A 19,763-nucleotide genomic window follows, 5' to 3' on the forward strand; every position below is an offset into this window, starting at 1 on the left:
TCTGATGCTGTTTTTGAAGAACTGAGCAGCCTTATTCTTTCCTTTCATGACAAAATGGCTGTTGAAGTGGAAGACATTACTGCTTCTCTTCTAATCAATAGTTGGAGTGCTTGGGAAGGAGAAGACTTAGAGCTGATAACGTGGCCAGCAGGTTGACAGGATGACTCTACCCATCTACTCTGCTTTCATGAGACCGCACCTGGAGTGCTATGTCCAGCATTGGATTCCTCAGCACAGAAAGGACATGGACACATTGGAATGGGTCCAGCAGAGGGTGACAAAAATGATCAGAGGGCTAAAGCATGTCTCCTATGAAGACAGGCTGAGAAAGCTGGGATTGTTCCTTCTGGAGAAGAGAAGGCTCTACTGAGAGATTATAGCAGTCTTCTAGTACCTGAAAAGGGCCTACAGGAGAGATGGGGAGGGACTCTTTATCATCCCTGATGAGTGCAGGAGTGCAGTGATAGGGAGTGCAGTGATAGGACAAGGGGTAATGGTTTTGAACTGAGAGGCGAGATTTAGATTACATATTAGGAAGAAATTCTTTACTGTGAGGGTGGTGAGACACTGGAACAGGTTGCCCAGAGAAGTTGTAGATGCCCTATCCTTGGAGGTGTTCAAGACTAGCTTGGATGGGGCTTTGAGCAACTTAGTGTAGTGGGAGGTGTCCCTGCCTATGGCAGGGAGGTTGGAACTTTATGATCCTTAAAGATCACAGAATCTTCATGGTTGGAAAGGACCTCTGAGATCACCAAGTCCAACCATACACACACAAAAGACCCCCACAATCTCGGCCACTAGGGCATGCCCTGAAGTGCCATACCTACATGTTTCTTAAATACCTCCAGGGATGGCGACTCCACCACCTCCCTGGGCAGGCTGTTCCTCTCAGTAAAGTAATTTATGATCCTTAAAGATCACAGAATCTTCATGGTTGGAAAGGACCTCTGAGATCACCAAGTCCAACCATACACACACAAAAGACCCCCACAATCTCGGCCACTAGGGCATGCCCTGAAGTGCCATACCTACATGTTTCTTAAATACCTCCAGGGATGGCGACTCCACCACCTCCCTGGGCAGGCTGTTCCTCTCAGTAAAGTAATTCCTCCTAATATCTAACCTAAACCTCCCCTGCTGCAACTTCAGACTATTTCCTCGGGTCCTGTCATTACTCCCTTGGGAGAAAAGGCCAACCGTCATCTCTCTACAACCTCCTGTCAGGTAGTTGTTGAGGGCAGTGAGGTCCCCCTTCAACCTCCTCTTCTCCAAACTAAACATGCCCAGTTCGATTTCCCTGCTCACAGCGCACAGAGGTGCTGTCTTTGCTGTCCTCCTGCAAGAAGCAACATTCCATGCTGCCCCTCACCTGGACGGCTGTGTGTTTCTGTGGCAGGTCAGTTTGGGTCGCTTCATTCCCTTTGACTGTGGCTACGGACCGAGTGGAGACCATCTCTGGATGTCTTCTTCCCAGCCTGCTCTCCACTCACCCTCCACCGTGGCCGCACACCTCAGACCAACCAAGGAGCTGCTCTCACCGCCTTTAAATCCCCGCGCGGCTCCTGGCTGCTGCAGACTTCCTGGTTGCCACTGGGGCTGTGGGTGGGGGGGCGCTCCCCGAGCTCTGGTCAGCGCTATCCAGGCCTCACCTGGGGCTCCCCTCAGGCCTGGCCGGCTTTAGGGTCCCTTCCCACCCAAACCGTTCCATGCCTCTGTGCATTCTATGCATTCTGTGCTACGGCTGCGGCTGTGCCAATTTCAAGGTCCCCAAGATGGGCTCCCCAGTTCAAGAGAGACAGGGAACTACTGGAGAGAGTCCAGCGTAGGGCAACTAAGATGATTAAGGGATTGGAGCACCTCCCTTACAAGAAGAGGCTCAAAGAGCTGGGGCTCTTTAGCCTGGAGAAGAGAAGGCTGAGGGGAGACCTTGTTAATGCTTACAAGTACCTAAAGGGTGGGTTGAAGGAGGATAGAGCCGGACTCTTTTCAGTGGTTCCCAGTGACAGGATGAGGGGCAACAGGGACAAGCTGGAACACGGGAAGTTCCATTCAAATATGAGGAAGAACTTCTTCCTGGTGAGGGTGGCAGAGCCCTGGAATAGGCTGCCCAGGGAGGGTGTGGAGTCCCCTTCTCTGGAGATCTTCAAGCCCCGCCTGGATGCTCCTGAGAGATGTGCTCTGGGCAGCCCTGCTTTGGCAGGGGGGTTGGACTGGATGATCTCTAGAGGTCCCTTCCAACTCTGACAATTCCATGATTCCATGATAAATTAACTGGTATAATCTCCTTTTTTTAACTCACGGCCTTTTCGTGAAGCACCCACAGATTGCCTGGGGAGGGGGATGGTTCAAGGAGAAGCCCTCGGTGTACAAGAAAGGGTGTGTTGCAGCCTCCTGATCCAGGCCCTTACCTGGAATGAGGGAGCTTAGTTATAGTCCCTGGGGGCCAAACGCTCACATCGATTTTATGCGAAAGGGTGTTTGGATAAAACTTAGGAGCACCCTCACAAAGAAAGTGCCTTTGCTCCAAACTGCCTCACAGCTGGTTACTCAGAGCGCAGTTTGGGGAACTGAGAAGACAGGGGTTTAACTCCATACAGGCTAAGGAAGAAACTGGACTCGCATCTTGACAGTGGGTATTCTAGAAACTTTGTTAGTATGAAAACAAATTTCCTTGTTTTAGAAGAAAAGTCACTATCCTTGTATTTTGTTAGAAGTCCTTCCCATTGTGCAACTTGGTCGTGCTCAGATTAGACCTGTCAGAAGAAGACAACCCCTGACTGGACTTTGGCAGTGAGTCTGTCCCCTGATTCTCAGATTGCATGGATTCTGTGTTTAAGCAACAGCATGTGGTCAGGGAAAACAGGAGTGAATTCAGCAAACCTCCAGAACAAACTAGGAATCATGGAATTGCTGATGTCAGAAGGGACTTGAGGTCTCTAGTCCAGCCTGCTCAAACCATAGTCAGGTACAGCAGGTTGCCCGGGACTGGGTCCAGCTGGGTTTTGAACATTTCCCAAGATGGAGACTCCACAACCTCTCTAGACAACCTGTTCCAATGTCCGATCACACTCAGGGGAAAAAGTTTTTCCTTATATCTAATCAGAGAGAGGTAGTTTAGGTTCCCATTCAGGAACTAGTGCTAGCAGTATGAATAGCCAACCTTGTATGTAAGAACTACTGATGTGAAAACTAGAAGAACCAATGAAATATTAATTCCTCTAGACTTTCACTGCTGTTAATTCAAGGGGTTTTTTATTTCAGTTTAGGATTTGGTTAAAGAAGTCAAACTGGCAACAGCTGCAGCCATTTCAAACCAGATCTGCTCCTGTTGTTCAACCCAATTCTATGGCATTTGCTCCCAGCTCCCAGAATTTTAAAGGTATTCCACCACTAAACTGCTGATCTGCTTAAAATCTGGCATATCACTTTACTATCTAAAATGAAACATTTCTAAATATATAGCTTCAGCTGAGGGAGCTGACTATCACTTCTTCATATTTCTCATTCTCAAAGGTTAAAATGAGGATTACCTACCTCATAGGAGTCCTGTGAAATTTAATTAGCATGCAGATGTAAAAAGCACTGAAATAGTCATTATGACCTAAATCTTATTATAGTAATATAAATTTCACATTTTACTAGAAGCAGAAGCTGTCTGTGCATGAAATTAGAGTATAGATGATATGAAAAAGGATAAGATATGAAACACACATAGTAGATATGTAATTTTTGTAATTTTCTGCTTTCTCAGCCTGGTCAAGAAGATGACCCACCACCTCCCAAAAAAAGGACTCAATCTGAAATATAGGTAAGGGATTTTCTCTTAAATCATGCCTTCTTCAAGGACCCTCAGAAAAACAGCCTTTGTGCACAGCTGCAAGTAGATGAGTTGTCACCTGCTGGTGACAATCTTGCAAGGCAGACAGAAATGCTTTTTAGCATGGTAGAAAGTTTCCTTGATAATATAATGGGAGGTGGGAGCTGGACCTCCTGTGTTTCCAAGAATTTAGCTTAAGAAGGAACACTAACCAATTACTAGAATTTTCTTCTGAAGTCAATGACACTAATGACATTCCCCCATTTACTGGTTGGGGACTCTAGACCCTATTGGTGTAGCTTTTTTGCAGTATCTGAAAATAAAATTTTGTTTCGTCAGTAGCTAACCTTGTGTCTATACCTCAACACCACTGTCAGTGCATATTTTTAACTATTTTTTTCTGTGGGTTATTTTAATGTGCTGATTCATTGTTCAAAGAATATGAATTATACAATGAAGCCATTCAAAAATCGCTACAAAATATGCCAGGGACTCCTCCTCCCCAGTAACAATGCCAATCCTCTCAATTAGCTTTAATTTTCATGAGACACCTCCTACTCCCTGAACTCCTTGAGAGCTCAGAAGCACAGACAGTTCTTGTGGCATTTCCTGGAAGTCCGTTGATGCTGTCCATCAGGTTTCCTGGTTTGAGCTCAAGGCAGGAGCTAATCTGAGAAAGAAAGAGGTATCTTTGACTTGCTGCCATTCTCTCTAGTCTGTGCTATGAACAGCTATGGTATCACAGGAAGAGGAAGAAAAACATATAGATCCCAAACTATATATGCTTTATGCTGGGTTGAAAACAACATGAATTCAGGAATTTGGGAGTTGGAAATGGACTGGGAAGCCATGCAGGTCATAGAACACAAACATAATATTCCATCTGGGAGCTGTTTGAATACACCAACCAGTATCAGAATTATCTACCTCCTGATTTTATTTTTTCATATGTATTTTTTTCCAAGCAAAGCTGCACTGACTGCTGCTTGATAGAAAGAAGTTTTTTCATCTACATAATACTTCATAACTCTTATCTCAGCAGTGATGAAATCCAAAAGAAAGAAGAACCAGCACTATGTTTCCTAACAGGTTCTCCAGCAACAAAGTGAATTGTAATCCGAGGATGGTTAAATACTGTAAATAGTGTTGCGAGGACTCTGGGGCTTATACTGTTTGGATGAATATGGGCCAAATGCCCACCTCATGACCGGCTGTTCTCGTACTGCTGGCAAAGACCCCTGCAAATCCTCTGCTACGTTGCTGGGTCTCTGTGGGAGCCTCTGGGCTCTGTGCTGCTTTGAGATGGTGGAGCGAGGTGCAGTCAGATGGCAGTGGTGGGCTTGTCCACGCTACAAGTGATTTTTCCTTGTTAATCCTGGAGCTTACTGAGACCTTGTGCCAGAACTTTGATATGAGATGAGCTTGGACTGAAGGGAGGGCTTGGCCTGTACTTAAATGAGAACCTATATATATATGGGCTTTCAATCTAAGACACAAAAACTGTGGGGTTTCAGCCAAGAAACCCAAGTTTCAGTTGGCTGTGTATTTCCTTTAGTAAGTGATTCAGGATGCTGTTTTGTGGTCAGCAAGTTATACTACCATCAAGTTAGATGGGGCAAGTTTTCCTTCAGCAATATTCAGCTTTTCAAGAAATGCTAGTAACTGTAAAGTGGCTTAGAGTGCTGCCTAGAAAATTACCCTAACAACAACAACAAAGATAAGTAAAGGTAGGTTTTCAGCTGACCTGGTGAGTTGCTCCAACTCGCTGTGCTACTGCACAATCACCAGTGCTTGCAAGCAAGAAGGATGAAAATGGTATGGTGACTTCCCTTGGGCTGTGCATATGTTAGTAAATGAAGACCGACTGTCTGGCCTGGAGGTCAGCTGGCCTGCAGCTCTCCACACCCTTGCTATTGAGCAATTTTTGCCCCCAAATCTGGTAGTGTGACTACCAGGAATGGTCCCTGGCCTCTGTGAAGCCCTGAACTGTACCCAGGAACTGTTTAGGGCAATACTGGCTGGCTTGGATGGAAACAGTGCCCAAGACAGGCTGAGCTGTATCACAATACAGAGGATCAGGATGCGGTGCCAAGGAACCTTTCCTGACACTGCAGTTTGACAGTGTAGATGGAGCATAAGGTAGCGATTATTTTAGTAATGGAGGTCCACAGAAGCTTCAAAGACCAAAACTTGGAACTTTTCATGCTTGTCACAAAATGCAGCATTTCTGCCAATTAATTTGCTATAGCCATGCACCCAGAGTTTGGTTTTTTATCTCTTTGCCTTCTTGGGCCAGCTCATAGTTGCATTTTCCTGTACATTTTTCTCTATAAATAGAATTAATTTAATTACAATGCAAATTCTGCTAAAGCCAAGCATCAAAAGGCTAAAGAGCTAAACTGGATTGCAGCTCGTCACTCACCACAGGTGAAGGGGAGCCAGGAATATACCTGCCAGCTGGGCTGCCTGATGGACAGGGCAGTAGACAAGACCCAGGGGACCACAATATCAGCAACTGAAGACAACTACAAGTTTTCCTGGCAGATATTGTTGGGAGAGATAGACTGAATTGCCTGAACCACATTTGCAGGGTGGATGGAGCCCATTTATCTGCACAGAACTATGAAGAAAACCAGCCTGTTTTTTTGACTGATGAAGTTGTGGGAGACAAGACTCCCTAAGTGCAAGGCATGTGCTCCTGCTCACCAGGGTCACCTCCATCCCCATGGCCTCCCTGCATCACGTCCAGTGCTCCCACAGGCAGCTGGGGCCCTGTGTGGCACAGCGCAGGTGTTGCTGTGCCCACTCTTCTGTCCTTTTCTAGCTGCTTTTGGAAATGGGAAAATAAAGTATCGGTCCCTTCAGCCCAGACGCTCATCATCACATGGCCTATCAGCCAAAATCACCTGCAGGTCCCTCTGGAAATGGCTTTGCCTTTACCACTGCAGACACTAAGGGAAATTGAGAGTTGTCACCTTATCATTACCTATGTGACTGGGGCAAGACCTCACAGTCCATTCCTGGTCACAGAAGTATAGAGTAAGAGACAAAAATGCCCGTAAAGGAAGAAAAGTAGAGGTGCTCCCAACATACATACAATGCACAGCACCTCCAGAACCACAGAGGCTGCAGATGTAGCAAGGACTCCAATGCTGCAGGGCTGTTGGGGGAAGAGAGGGAAGAAGAACCTAAAAGGCAGCATACTCAGCACTGACCCAAAAGAAGGCCCGTAGTAAACAGTGTCTTATTTAATCTAAGCAGGAAATTATATCAGGTTGTTGGTTTTTTTTTTCTATTTGTTACAGGGCTACTACTGCATAAAACAGTGCACATCTTTAAAACAGAAATAATTTTAAAGGCTATAGAAAATAGATATATTTGCTGCTCATCCATTTTTCTCATTTCAAATAACCATTGACAGTTTTGAACAGCTAACTCCAGATGACTCCAATGCTTTAGCTTACAGAGTGAACTGAGTTGTTTTTTTCCTGCCCAGCTACTAGGTAATGCTTAACTATCCGTACACTTCTGAAAAGATCAGTTTCCCTACCAGAAGTAGCCAGGACCTTACCCATACAGACATTCAGCCTTTTAAACACATGCGCAACTTCACTTTAAAAAACATGTTCTAAGCACAGCACTGTAAGATGGCCAAAACCAATTGGAAAAAAAAAATAATCCAATCAACACTTATGAATGCTTCACCATTTTTTGCAGTCACTTCCTTGCAGGAAAAACAGTACAGACTGCCCAGGAGAGGAGCTGGGTCTGCCCTCGGCAGCAGAGGAGGGTGTGTGGTCATCGCAGCCCTGAGTGTGTGTTCCCTGCAGTCTCGTTTGACAGATGCAACTGGCCCGAGTGTATAAAATAATAATCTACTCGTGGCTGAAAACTTCTTCAGACTCAGTGACACCTTTGGGTAACTACTGCAAAGGTCAGCCTTCAGATTTGGTGAGGTGGCAACATACTGTAACTAACATTATAAAGGAGGACAATTCCCCCTGATTAAAGGGCAGTGGGATCACGGCCTCCCTTTTCTACTCCTAGCTTTGACATTTCTGCTGTAATAGGGACTTGTTTTGGCAGCTTTAAGAAAATACTAACTCTGAAATCTTTCTACTCTTATTTGGAAAAAAAGCTTCAGCAAGTCATTTCAGCCAATACAAGAGTCCTAGCAGATGGGCATGGAAGCAGTGCGCTGCTGTATCACTGATTAACATAGTAATTCAAGAAACCACTAATCTGAAACAACAGTTTGGTCAGAGCTTTACACTATCATTGACTGAATGTATTTATTTTCTGTTTGTTTGGGTTTTTTTTCCCCCTTGGAAAGGATATTTAAGAAGTATTCTTTTTGTGATGCACAAAACCATCAACATTCTGTAAATACAGGGAAGTGTCAGCTTTATTAAAACCTTTTTTATTTAGTGTTCCTAAAATCATAAGTGCAGTACTTCAGAGAGATGATGGGTGGAGAGAACATTGTAAGGAACAAGTACAAGTGGTTGTGCTTACTGCCGTGTAAGGCACTACACCCTCACTGACCTGGGGAATAACTCCACAGAGTGGCCCCAGATGCTGCACCAGATGTTGCAGGCTGAGATTAACGCTGAGAATGGACTGTGGGGCATTAACTGTCCCATCATTTCCCTTCTTGTCTGGGCAATACATGTCTCCCTTGCACATCTCCACTCCTGACTGGGAGGGCAGAGTGCTATTTGAGACATCCTTGTGGGACTGTAATGGGCTGGAGAAATCAAAATGGTACAGCACGTGTCCATGCTGACAACCTACTGGCTACTCTAGCTTTTCCTGCTGTGGAAACAACCCAGTCAATTCTGGAGCGGTGACTGGTCATAAATCATTGTGAAGGCAGCGTGGGTGATAGCAATTTGGATGCTAGTATCAAAACTGTGCTAGCTGTGGCTAACTCCGCAGTATGCATCACTTGGTAAGAGTATTGGATGTAGTTTCTTTAGTTCATACACGGCTTTATGTCAAGCAAACAGATACAATCTAGTTTAACAAAGATGGAGTGCTGAGAAAGGTGCATTGAGTTCAAATCCATCCATCCCTGCAAAGCAGAGGGAGGGTGCCAAGCAGCAGCATGCCTCTCGAGGGCAACGGTCTCGTTTGTGGGAATCTGTCCTGTCCCCAGAAGAGTTCCTGGAAGAATGTAACTCAGGGCCTAATACCTATTTATCCATCACCTTGTCCTCACAGCTCTTCTGCATGTAGGCATAACTTAAACCAGCAAAGAGCCTTGTTGAAACTGATGTATTTTTTTTTTTCTTTTCTTTTTTAAGACACCAACTCTTGTGCTTTTCTTTCACTCTGCAAAGAACACAGCTGACATTCTTACCCCCATGCTTAGCAATGCCAGTGCTGTAACGGATGACGCTAGCACTTAAATGCACTAGGAAGACAGGAGTGGGCTGAAGCCATTTTTAGAACAACATGCTATTTTCTCTTCTAGTGCTGACTCATTCACTGTACCTTGTGGTGTGTTTACCTTGATTGCTTGCTGCTTTGCAGGCTGTTGAATGGCTGAGGGAGGAATATTAATCAGTGACATGTAGCAGTGTGCTCCAGAACTTCAGTGATGGGGAGTGCTATGCTCTTGCCTGGCTTTTGGCTTTATTGTAGAAATTACTTCTCTTTAACTAGCATTCACAGGTATTTCAGTGCTGGAAACTGTAAGCAACATTTTTACATACATCATTTTAGCACAGCTATCTAGTTCATATTCATTTTTTCTGTTGAAAATCTTTGCTCCTCACTAGTACTCTCATATCAGAGTGAAAATCAAAGTCATTGCACTGAATATGTGTTGAGCTTAATTAGCCAAAACAGCTGATGAAGACAGAAGAGATCTCAAAACTCATGTATCTTTTTCTTAACTTACTTAATATTAAAATGACATGGACAGCAGTAGCAGCTGCTATAGCTAAATCTATAAAAAAGTGTGCTTTACTGCATGTATGATCTGCTTGGGCTTTTCTGCCTGCAGAGTGAGATGACAGAAGTGTTTTGAGCTCAGAAATGCATTTGTAGCTTCATTTTTCTGCAGACAGAAACCAGAAATTAAAGGCCCATACATAAAACCTGTTGCTAGTCATTCACAAGAACCTGATAAATGCTTTTAGTGTACAGTTACAGATAGTGCTCTCTGCTCCCATGGTGCTGGTTGACCGCCTGGTTCACACTATAGCTAAGCTGGTTGAACAACGAGCAGGAGCCCAAAGGGGCTTCCAACTCTTCCCTTCTCCCTTCTCTCTGTGTGTTCCCACCACCTCCACTGTAGCAGGAGTGATGTAAATCCGATCTAAGCTTTAGATGAGAAAAATAATCACTGTTTTATACAACTTTATTTCTACTATTTAGTTCTCTGAAACTGTCCACTCTAGGGCTAGATGGCCACCCATGCTGGAACAAGGCATGTTGACTGCACCACCTCTAACTTACAGCAGCACATCTTGTGCAAGGACATCCCCCAGCTGCAAGGACTGTCTGACATGAAACCCCGAGAAGAGTCAGAGTCTAAGCTTGGAGATCTACCAGGTTTAAAAAGTACCTGCTTTCAACCCTAGGACCTGAATTAAGCATATAACATGCAGGCGCCTTCAAAACCTCTTTTCTCATTTCCTGTTTTCAGGCATCTGTGAATTTGGTAGAAGCTTACCTAGAAAGAAATTTCTTTTGTTCACTCTTCAGAGTTTCAGTTTTAAGGAAAAAGCAGCTGAGTAATTGCTGTGGAAGATGAAATGGCAGCCCAGAAACACAACACAGAAAACATGGTCTCAAGCACAGCCCTAAGACTGAGCCATGGTCTTCCAGTTTGGGACTGTATAGCAAAACTCTTCAGTGGAAAACAGAAGTAGCAAGATTTTATACAAGTGTCAAAAGCAAAAAATAACAAGGAGGCCAGTAGATAGAAAAGTGAGTTGGGTACAATGAATCCTCATATAACTGGGTAGCACAGTAAAAGCCATCTATATTTCTATATAAAATTTATAACATTAAATTATAAATATAAAAAAATAATTTTTATTATTCTAGACAATGTTTATGTATTCATATATAAGATTGCTGAAGGACTACAATTTCACAGTTTTGCTTTAAAAAGAATTTTAAAATATATAACTTTCATCACTCAGGAGAAATGCCTTTTAATCTTATGTATTGTAATGCTGTAAGCACAGAGATCCTGTGAGGGGCCTGGGTTTTTTTGCTAATCTCTTCACTTGTGCACCACTAGGAAATCTGCTGCTGCATAATCAGCTTCATAATTCCTTGGATTCTTATTTCCACATATTCTGGAGCAAGGCAGTAAACTCTTCTGGCTACGGATCCTGACACATTTCTCTACCTTTCTCTGTTTCTGAAACCTAATGATTATTTTTATCCAATAATTATCTAGTGATGCTGCTTACGTTGCCGTAAGAAAAGTTAAATATCCTTCCTCAGTTTTGCAGATAGAGTAACTGAAGTGTGCAGTGATTAACAAATTACATTTCCTGGGTCAGAGAGAAAGTTCATGGCAGAGCTAATAATGGGACTTACATGTCTGCTCTTAACGATTACAGTGGGATAGCACAGTGTCCCTCAAAGCAGAAGTTTCAAAACTAAGCATTTAGTTATGACATTGACAGAATGGGGTCCCTTCAGTTTGTTTTCTGACCTTGGGCTAGTGAATAAGCCAGCTACTCAACCTGAAGGATATCTATGCCCTCCACAGCATTCTACAGAACACATATTTTATTTTAACATTTTGTAACGAGAATATTCCTGTTGTAGAGTTCCTGGTATTATTGCTTTGGATACAACTGTAGATTCTTTATTGTAATAACTGACACTCAAGTCTTAGCAAATTTCCATTATTATATGATCTCTGTGATCATTCTGTGAATGGATGATCACATGGATGATCAAATAGATGATCACTACTATCCTGTTTTTAAAGGGGCTTAAAAACAGAGATCACAGAGAAAGTATCTGGTGCAGCAAAAATTCAAATTCACATCTCTTTAAGCTGGATGAACCTACCTGTGGATGAACCTTCCTAATAACTGGATGAACATTCCTTTCTGTAGTCATCCGAAATTCACAAAAAGTATAAAACAATAACTGCAAAAAATGTCCTTTCCTGCTCCTTAGGCTTTCCAGTGGGCTTGATCTAAAGCTTCGTGATACCCAAGTTAATTTGTGAACTCAGTGTTTCACACTCACTTGAGGATGCTATTATAAGTCAGGAGTAAGGAGAAGGCCTATGAGAAGTAAAAACTGGTGGCTTCTGCAAAGAAAAATGAGAGGTAAAGACGGGGGGAGAAGAAATGATGAAATATGATGAGCACAAAACCCGGCAGAGATGTGGAGGAACCAAAGCTGTCTGTGTAGCAGCAGGAGTTCGTCACGGGAGGGAAAAAGCTAGCCATACCTAAATTTCTCTGTCACGTCGCAGCTGCACATGTGGTTCTATAACACAAACACAAATGGAAGTCTCTGCACAGGACGTGCTTCCTGTTCTGGCTCTTTGAGTTAGATTAAAAACTTCTAGGGAAGTGCAGACTGTTTTACATACATGAGAACTGTACTTGGGTATGATGAAATATCACAGCTGTCAGTCTAAATTGGAATCAATTTGCATGGTAATGCTACGAGGGTTGCAATTTCTTTATTTTCCTTTCTCTGCAATGAGGAACTTTCCCCGTTTCACTAGGGAAGATTGATCCTGGATGTCTGTGTCTGCATTTGAAAAAGTCTGGCTTTTCAAGTGTGTCATTATTATTGGTTCCCTATTACTCAGAGGGGAGAGAGCTCTGCACAGAAGTACAACGGTTCCTAGTCTGTGTTTGTTGGCTTCTGCTCGGTCCACAGGAACTGAAAATCTACAAGTAGATATACCTGGAGTAGAGATTTGCCCATGTGAATGTGAGAATCAGTTAAGTTCTGGAGAAAGAGAAGTTCCATAACAAGAAATACAAGAGAAGCATACTCAGAACAATGTGGGCTTTGCAGGCTGTACTTGGTAAAAATACTGAAGGGAATATTTGCATACTCCCTTAGTTTTTTTTCCCAGTGACAAAGTTCTCTTCCCAGCCACTCCCTCCTTTCTCTTCTTCTCCCACTGCTCTTTTCTCCGTACACCCTGATGTGTTAATGACACTTGTCATGGGCCTGTGTTGGACCTAGGCCATGCAAAGGATGTAAATGTCTAAAAAAATATATATTTGGGAAGCTAATTTTTAAACCTGTGTCACTTTAACATCCAGATCATTGTGCAGCATTGTAAATGGCCCCACCAGCATGACTTTGGGGTGGCAAATGGTAGCAAGCAGCAGTATAAAAGTTTAAATGTAGGAGAAAGTGGGAACTTCTTGGTTGCTGCTAAAGAAAACAAGCATGCAGAACTCCACCACAGAGTCTGAGCATCAAGCCTGAAACAGTTCTCTCCCTGAGGTACCCATGTAACTTTTAACAAAGATAGCTAATAGTATGGTCTCAAGAGGTTCAGTTCATTACAATTTTGGATGACCCAGTCGCAAAAAGGAAGTTTGTGAGTAATCATCATCACAAAGCCATTGAGTACACCAGTAAATCTATTCTACTGTTACTTAGAACAACCTGGATAAAAAGAATAAAATAACACAAAAATAGAAATTCACACAGCCTGTTTTTAAAATTACCCCTTTACAGATGTATTTGACATACTTTTTCTAGCCCCTAAACTGCTGGGAGAATAGCCCCTTTTTTAGTCTGATGTATGGATTTTATCGAGACATTCAGTGTGAACTCCAAAGATGAAAACACATCAATTGACCTTAAACTAATTTATATCACACCAGTTTTATTTAGTTTTTAATCTATGCCCTATAAACCAAGTCAAAAGCTAGAGTTTTCTCACTGTAATGGAATAACTGCACTAAGTGAGTTGTACAGATATTCTTTAAGAGAGATACACACATTACTCTTGTATTTTTTATGATGACTTAATGGCATAAACTGTGACGCTTTTTGCATTAGAAATGTTAAGAAAATCTTTCTCTTACCTGAAGGTAATGGCACGGCCTCAAGGAAGGTTTGATTTCCTGATGGACCAGAGGCTTATCTAAGTTCAACGATGATTTGCGATAAGCTTCTTTAGCCTGACTTACTGTAAGCGTGGACCAAGAACTCCTTTTCATATATTTACCATCAGGGGTCATTGCTAGCCCTTCACACGCCGAACATTTCACGTCATTGTTACTTTTGGAAGTCTTCAATGAGAGATCCCCAAAATGTCCCTGGAGTGCCTCAGGGTAGCAATGGGATATATGGTCTGTATGGTGCCTATTTACCACACTAGGGGTTCGGTAAGTGCTATCACTGTCCAAATTGTCATCAGAGCTCCACCAGCTGCTCATTCCAGATTTATGCTTGGTTTCTGGTTTTCGCTCCTTACTTTTACTCCTTTTGCTATGCTTGGAATGGTGCCCGTGATGATGGTCGTCCCCTCGACTGTCTCCTTTTGTTCCATTAACGTTGCCCTTGGATGATCCTTCCAGAGAATGAGATTTAGTAAAAAGTTTCTGGACTGAATGAACGAGATGGCGTATTCTTCCTGGGCTCTCACTGCGTTGTTCCGCAGCTGTTGAGGTCCTCTGGTACTGTAAAGTGTGAAACCCATCCCGGTGAAGAGGAAGTTGTTTCTCAAATTGGTCCAAAAGGTTTGCAGGAATACGGTTAATCTTAGGGTTACCGTGAGACATGGCGCAGTCGTCTCTTGAGTCGTAATGTGAGCTGTAGTGCATTCTGGGGAAAGTGCTACTTGACATGTGATCGCCCATTACCATGGGCATCATCATGCATTCAGAATGGATGGAGCTGCGCGGCGAGCAACGATGGTGGTCCATCGGGCAACTCTCCGTGGGGCTGAGAAGATACGGTTGCCTTGGCTCCTGCCCATGGTGGATATGGTCGTGGGTGTGTTCACAATCTTCAGGGGATGCTAAGCCACAAGTATGAGCTGAACATAACTGTGGTTGGTTGCGACTACCAGATAATCCTTTCATATTCCTCGGAGCAGGAGAGTATCTTTCTTCATTGAAGTGCGGAGAAGGCGACCATGAGTACTGCTGGTCTGTCAGGAGAACACAGAAAACCTATGTTATGTGTCTGATTGAAAGATTAACTTGCAAGTTAATACTTGCAAGTATATTGCAAAACTGAACATTTTTTCTCTATGGGCTTGATGGAAAATCTCACCACTCATGGAATTTCATTCACCGCTTTAAAACTGGTTAAAATTGCTCACTTAGGGGGTGAATGCAGCCTCCGTCATGTTTGCAAAATTCTCTTCTAGCAGTTCTAAATTTTATGAAGCTATTCATTATGTAAATTTACTCAAATAGATTTAATGGATACATTTGAGTATTCAGTTTATTATTCGATATTTGGAATTCACATGGTCAAGCTTTGTGGATAGTCATTTAAGTTACATGGGTCTAGTTTCTATTTCTGTGGTTTCTCAGTTAGATACCTTAACCTAAATGTACCCTTTCTCCACCGAGTCATTTTTCTATCACAAACTGAACTTCACTTTCTTAAATAAATCTCAGCTTCAGGATGCCAAGTTCATGGTTCATAAACATAAATAATAAACAGCAAAGAGAAAAAGAATATGAACGTGCAGAAATGAAGCTTAATTTTTCTGTCAATAAACAGTCTATGAATAAGCATTTCATACAATTGGAACATCTGTTATCCTTAGACCAGAGGCATTATCTCTATTTCCATATACGTACAGTCTTTCCTGCTAGGAAGTTTTTTCCCCTTTTATGTCCAAATTACAAAATATTTACTTACTGACTCTGTTATTCCTGATAAAACAAATATCTTTAGGTTCAAGCTACAGGTTTTTATATACTCAATTATTTATTCCTATGGATCACGTGATCCAAGTTGTGGTTATTAAACAAGCATGATTACTAAATAAGAGTAACTTGTAAGTAAAGATTTTGATACTCCAGCCTTTGATTTCTTTTTTTCTCTCATGCAATTTCTTGCAGCTGTCAAATGCTACAAACAGAAAATAAAAAAAAAAAGCAAACAGAAATGCTTCGATTTGATTTTTGCATTCACTTTGCCGCTTCAATTTCAGCTTATTTAAGCAACATTTCAAAAGCAGACAAAGATACAGGGTGCGAGACAATCCTTTAGAGGAGCAGACAGATGCAGAAATGTTTATACAACCCACTTAGCAGAGTCTTTCTGTAAATTTGCTCTAAAGAATCTAAATAATCTTGCACAGGGAAGGTGAAGGCCTTAACCAGCATGGAAGCCAGAGAATACGTACTCATTATATACAACAGCATAGCCAGACACTGGAGGCCATCCTCTGGAGACAACGTAACAGCCAACTTTGAGGGGTTTCTAAACATATGTCAAAACTCTCCTAAATCATGTTCCCACTGCTGCTGAAAACTCAGTGCCTGCATATGGTCATGAAAGAAATCAATACCCACATCGCTTTAATTGTATTCAATTAACAAGCGTTATGTTATGATACCTGCAGAATGCAACTTGTTGCAAGTCTGTATCATCAGCAATCTCATAACATAAAGGCTCTACATTTCCTATAGTGGAAGACACTTAGATAATTTTCTTAGATGCTAATTTCAGCAGAGCTCCACATATTTTTTTAAAAATGAACATAGCATTAAACTAACAAACAATCAAGTATTCTTCATCCTAGGTGCAACCCTATCACACTAAAGTCAAAGATGGATTCAAGGGTCCAAATTTCACCTCCAGACTTTATCGGTGTATAACGGATGTGTGTGTGCATATATCCTTTTCTGCTTCTATTTTGTTTTTATACTAGTTTCTTTTACTTAATTCTTGGCTATTTTCAGTTTTAAATAAAAACTTATTACTGTTCATTACTCAGTCTGTTGTACTATTTAGGTTATAATACCCTGCATAATTGTAGTTACAAAAAGGAAATGGAACTGTTTCTCTGAAATAACATAATTTTGATTATCCAATTAAAAGTAGAGCTATATATAGACAAGGCAGTAAATTACAAGAGTGCGCTGGGATTCAGCCACATAAGTAGCATTGTAATTAATGGTAGTTAACCCAGTACATTACCAAACATTATCAAGGGAATAATAATGGTCCATGTGTTGAACTTAGACTGTGCTTCCCATAAAGGGGTCCCAAAGTACCTGATAGAGATTACTGCATTAGTTCCTACAATCCCGTGAGATGTGGAAGGCACTGCTCTCCTTTTACAGAGAAAGAAAGTGGAATATAGGCAACATTTTCCAAAGGGCTTGTGGATTTGCTGATTTTTGTTTTCCCAGTGGCACGATCCACAGAGAGGTGGAAGGAGGCTCTTCTGTCAAACTGACAGCACGAGGAGAGTCAACCCCCAGCTTTTTGGTTGCAATCTTGCACATCTATGAATGAAGGCTACTCTTGCACTACGTCACTGAGTTGCCAATGCATTTCAAAAAACAAACAAGAAACCCAAATAAACGGAAGGGCATGGCAGAGATCCAGAAGGAAAGAGTGAGCTATCCAGGAATAAAAAACTCATTTAAACAAGTTCCCTAGCTCAGAACTGCTAATCCCTGGTGATTTCTTTAGGCCTCATGCAGCATCAAACACAGCCCAGGAGACTTCAAACATTTTTATCCTGTTACATCCCTAGGAATATGAGACGGTATGATTTGATTGCACAGCAATGGATAATCTAACAACAGCTTTTCCATCCCTCATGACTCCCCGTGATTCTAGCTCACTGCAACTGTAGAAAAATACAATTTTCTGTATGTTGCTTTCACAGCCTTACAGCATTTTATGTGCCTCATGGAATTTCTGAATTTTTTGTTTGAAACACAGTAGTTCCAAACTGCTATAGGCATTTAATAAGCATAATCAAAATAATTAAAAACTGAATTAAGAAGGGGGCATTTTCCAAAAGTCATTTTCATCTCTTAAATCTGGCATAGAGAGTAACAGATGCTAGATAAAGTACCAACTTACTTACATGTGCATGATCTAAACTTATCGCTCCAATTAGTTTGGACTCTGCTCGGGACATCAAACCCGTTCTGTGTCCTAGGCACAACTACTTCCTACAAACCCTCTGAAAATCTTCAAAATTTTGCATTATAATATAAAAATGTATCAAGTCATCTGTCCTTTGTACTATTCAGTCAACTTTGTTCAGGAGGCCTGTTTCAAGGCTGGAAGAAACAGTCGAGCTATGGCTGAATTAATTACTGTATGATACCAGACCAGTGTAATTGACCGTGTGCTAGCTCTTAGCCTGCCAGAAACTCGAAGAAAAATGTGCTAGCTTAAAATTCAATTAAGCTAACATGCTTTTCTAGCATTTGCAAGGGGCTAAAAGTGTGTCTATGGTCAATGTCCGCAGCTCAGCTGATTCATAAAAATTTGTAAAGCTACAGGATGAATGTTTTTTTCTCAATCTTTTAAAAGGAAGTTTAAGGTTTTGATGTAACAAAATAATGCCAGATTTATCCAATAATGACAGATTGGACTGGAATTTTAGTCTATGTCTTGAAGATAACAACATCTAAAATAAAATATAAGATTTTTTTTTCCCTGTGTCTTAGGGTAATCACTCAAAAAATATAAATTAATTGAGGATACTAATGTCTAGTCCCTTAAAGAAAGTGCCACCCTCAGAAGCAAAGAACTGAAGGGAGACAGAACAGCAAATAAACATAACCCAAAGCAGATAGATGAATAGGAACAGAGAAAAAATATGTAAGGACAGGAATGGCTTTTGTTTTAGGTTTCATCAGAGCAAAATGGAATCTTTCCATTGACTTAAGCAGCTAGTCAGATAATACATAAAGATTGTGGGGGCAACCTACACCAAGACATAGGCTGTTATGTCAGAGAGAAGCCAGTAATTCCAAAATCTACTGTACAGATTTAAGTCAACCTTTAACCTTGACAAATGGAAGGCTTTCTGCATCCCTCCTGCCTATTTCAGCTCTTTCCCTATTATGCCGTGACCTTTCCTGCTTTTTTCCCCCTTTTTTTTTTTTTTCCCCCTGGATTTTCTAATGTGAAATGAGTTGCTCTCTTACTCCAAGCAGATAGTAGTTTGCCTGTCTTTAGGGACAGGTCACAATTTTTAGAGCATTCAAGCTTCTTCCTTGTGCCAGTCAGTATCAAGGGAGGAAAGAGATTCAAGGACCAAGAATATTGTTTGAAATAATTAATTAGAATTAATATTAATGTTCTAGGGAAAATGCACTAAAAACCTCTAAGCAATGAAAAATAAGGGCTGTGCATCTCTAGAGTTCCTGGAACACTGCTGCTTGCTAAAAAGAATCAATGTAAAAACACTGGGAACCTCTTTGACATTCAAAAATAGTGCAGGTCTCCACAAATCCTTTTGTTCAAAGCTTTTTGTGTGTTGCATATTGAATGCAAGCTTTTGGAGCATAATAATAATTCCTGGAACTACTAAATGGTGCCTCAGTTTTGCATTTATTTATTTATTTATTTATTTATGTATTGCAAAATACTTCTTTTTTCTATTGAGAAATTAATTTAGTATTGCAAAGTACTTCTTTTTTCTATTGAGAAATTAATTTACATTGCCTTAACCTTCTAAGCCCCTTGGTAAACTGCTTACCCATCTGAAACATTTGTGCTGTTTTCATTGGAGAAGAAACGGCTCTTTTGTAGAGTGTAACCAGTGAAATGCGTTGCTGAAAAGAGATACCTCATCTGGCTTTGAGAAAGATGTGGTAGAGAAAAGCAGACTGATGCATTGTGCTTTTGCACTCAGCTCAATTAGCCCAGCAATGTACTATGACAAAAAAAATATACTCACAGCCTAACCTTTAACTAATGCAAACATTAAATAGTGTAAAAACAAGCATATTAATCAAATAACTGCATATTAAATATCAAA

The 19,763-nt window shown here is 41.5% G+C and overlaps 1 protein-coding gene across 10 annotated transcripts in view; it reads right to left on the bottom strand.

Annotated features, from left to right (window-relative positions):
• The window catches only part of DLGAP2 (discs, large (Drosophila) homolog-associated protein 2), a 409,096-nt gene that overhangs the window by 98,696 nt on the left and 290,637 nt on the right, over positions 1 to 19,763 (bottom strand). For all 10 annotated transcript variants that reach the window (XM_014948945.1, XM_014948944.1, XM_014948948.1 and 7 more), the window contains one exon: positions 13,867 to 14,936. In XM_014948945.1, the coding sequence (XP_014804431.1) occupies positions 13,867 to 14,936 (1,070 nt within the window). The remainder of the gene's footprint in view (positions 1 to 13,866; positions 14,937 to 19,763) is intronic.

The sequence above is a fragment of the Calidris pugnax genome, unplaced genomic scaffold, assembly GCF_001431845.1.
Source record: "Calidris pugnax isolate Ruff unplaced genomic scaffold, ASM143184v1 scaffold141, whole genome shotgun sequence".
Lineage (NCBI taxonomy): Eukaryota > Metazoa > Chordata > Aves > Charadriiformes > Scolopacidae > Calidris > Calidris pugnax.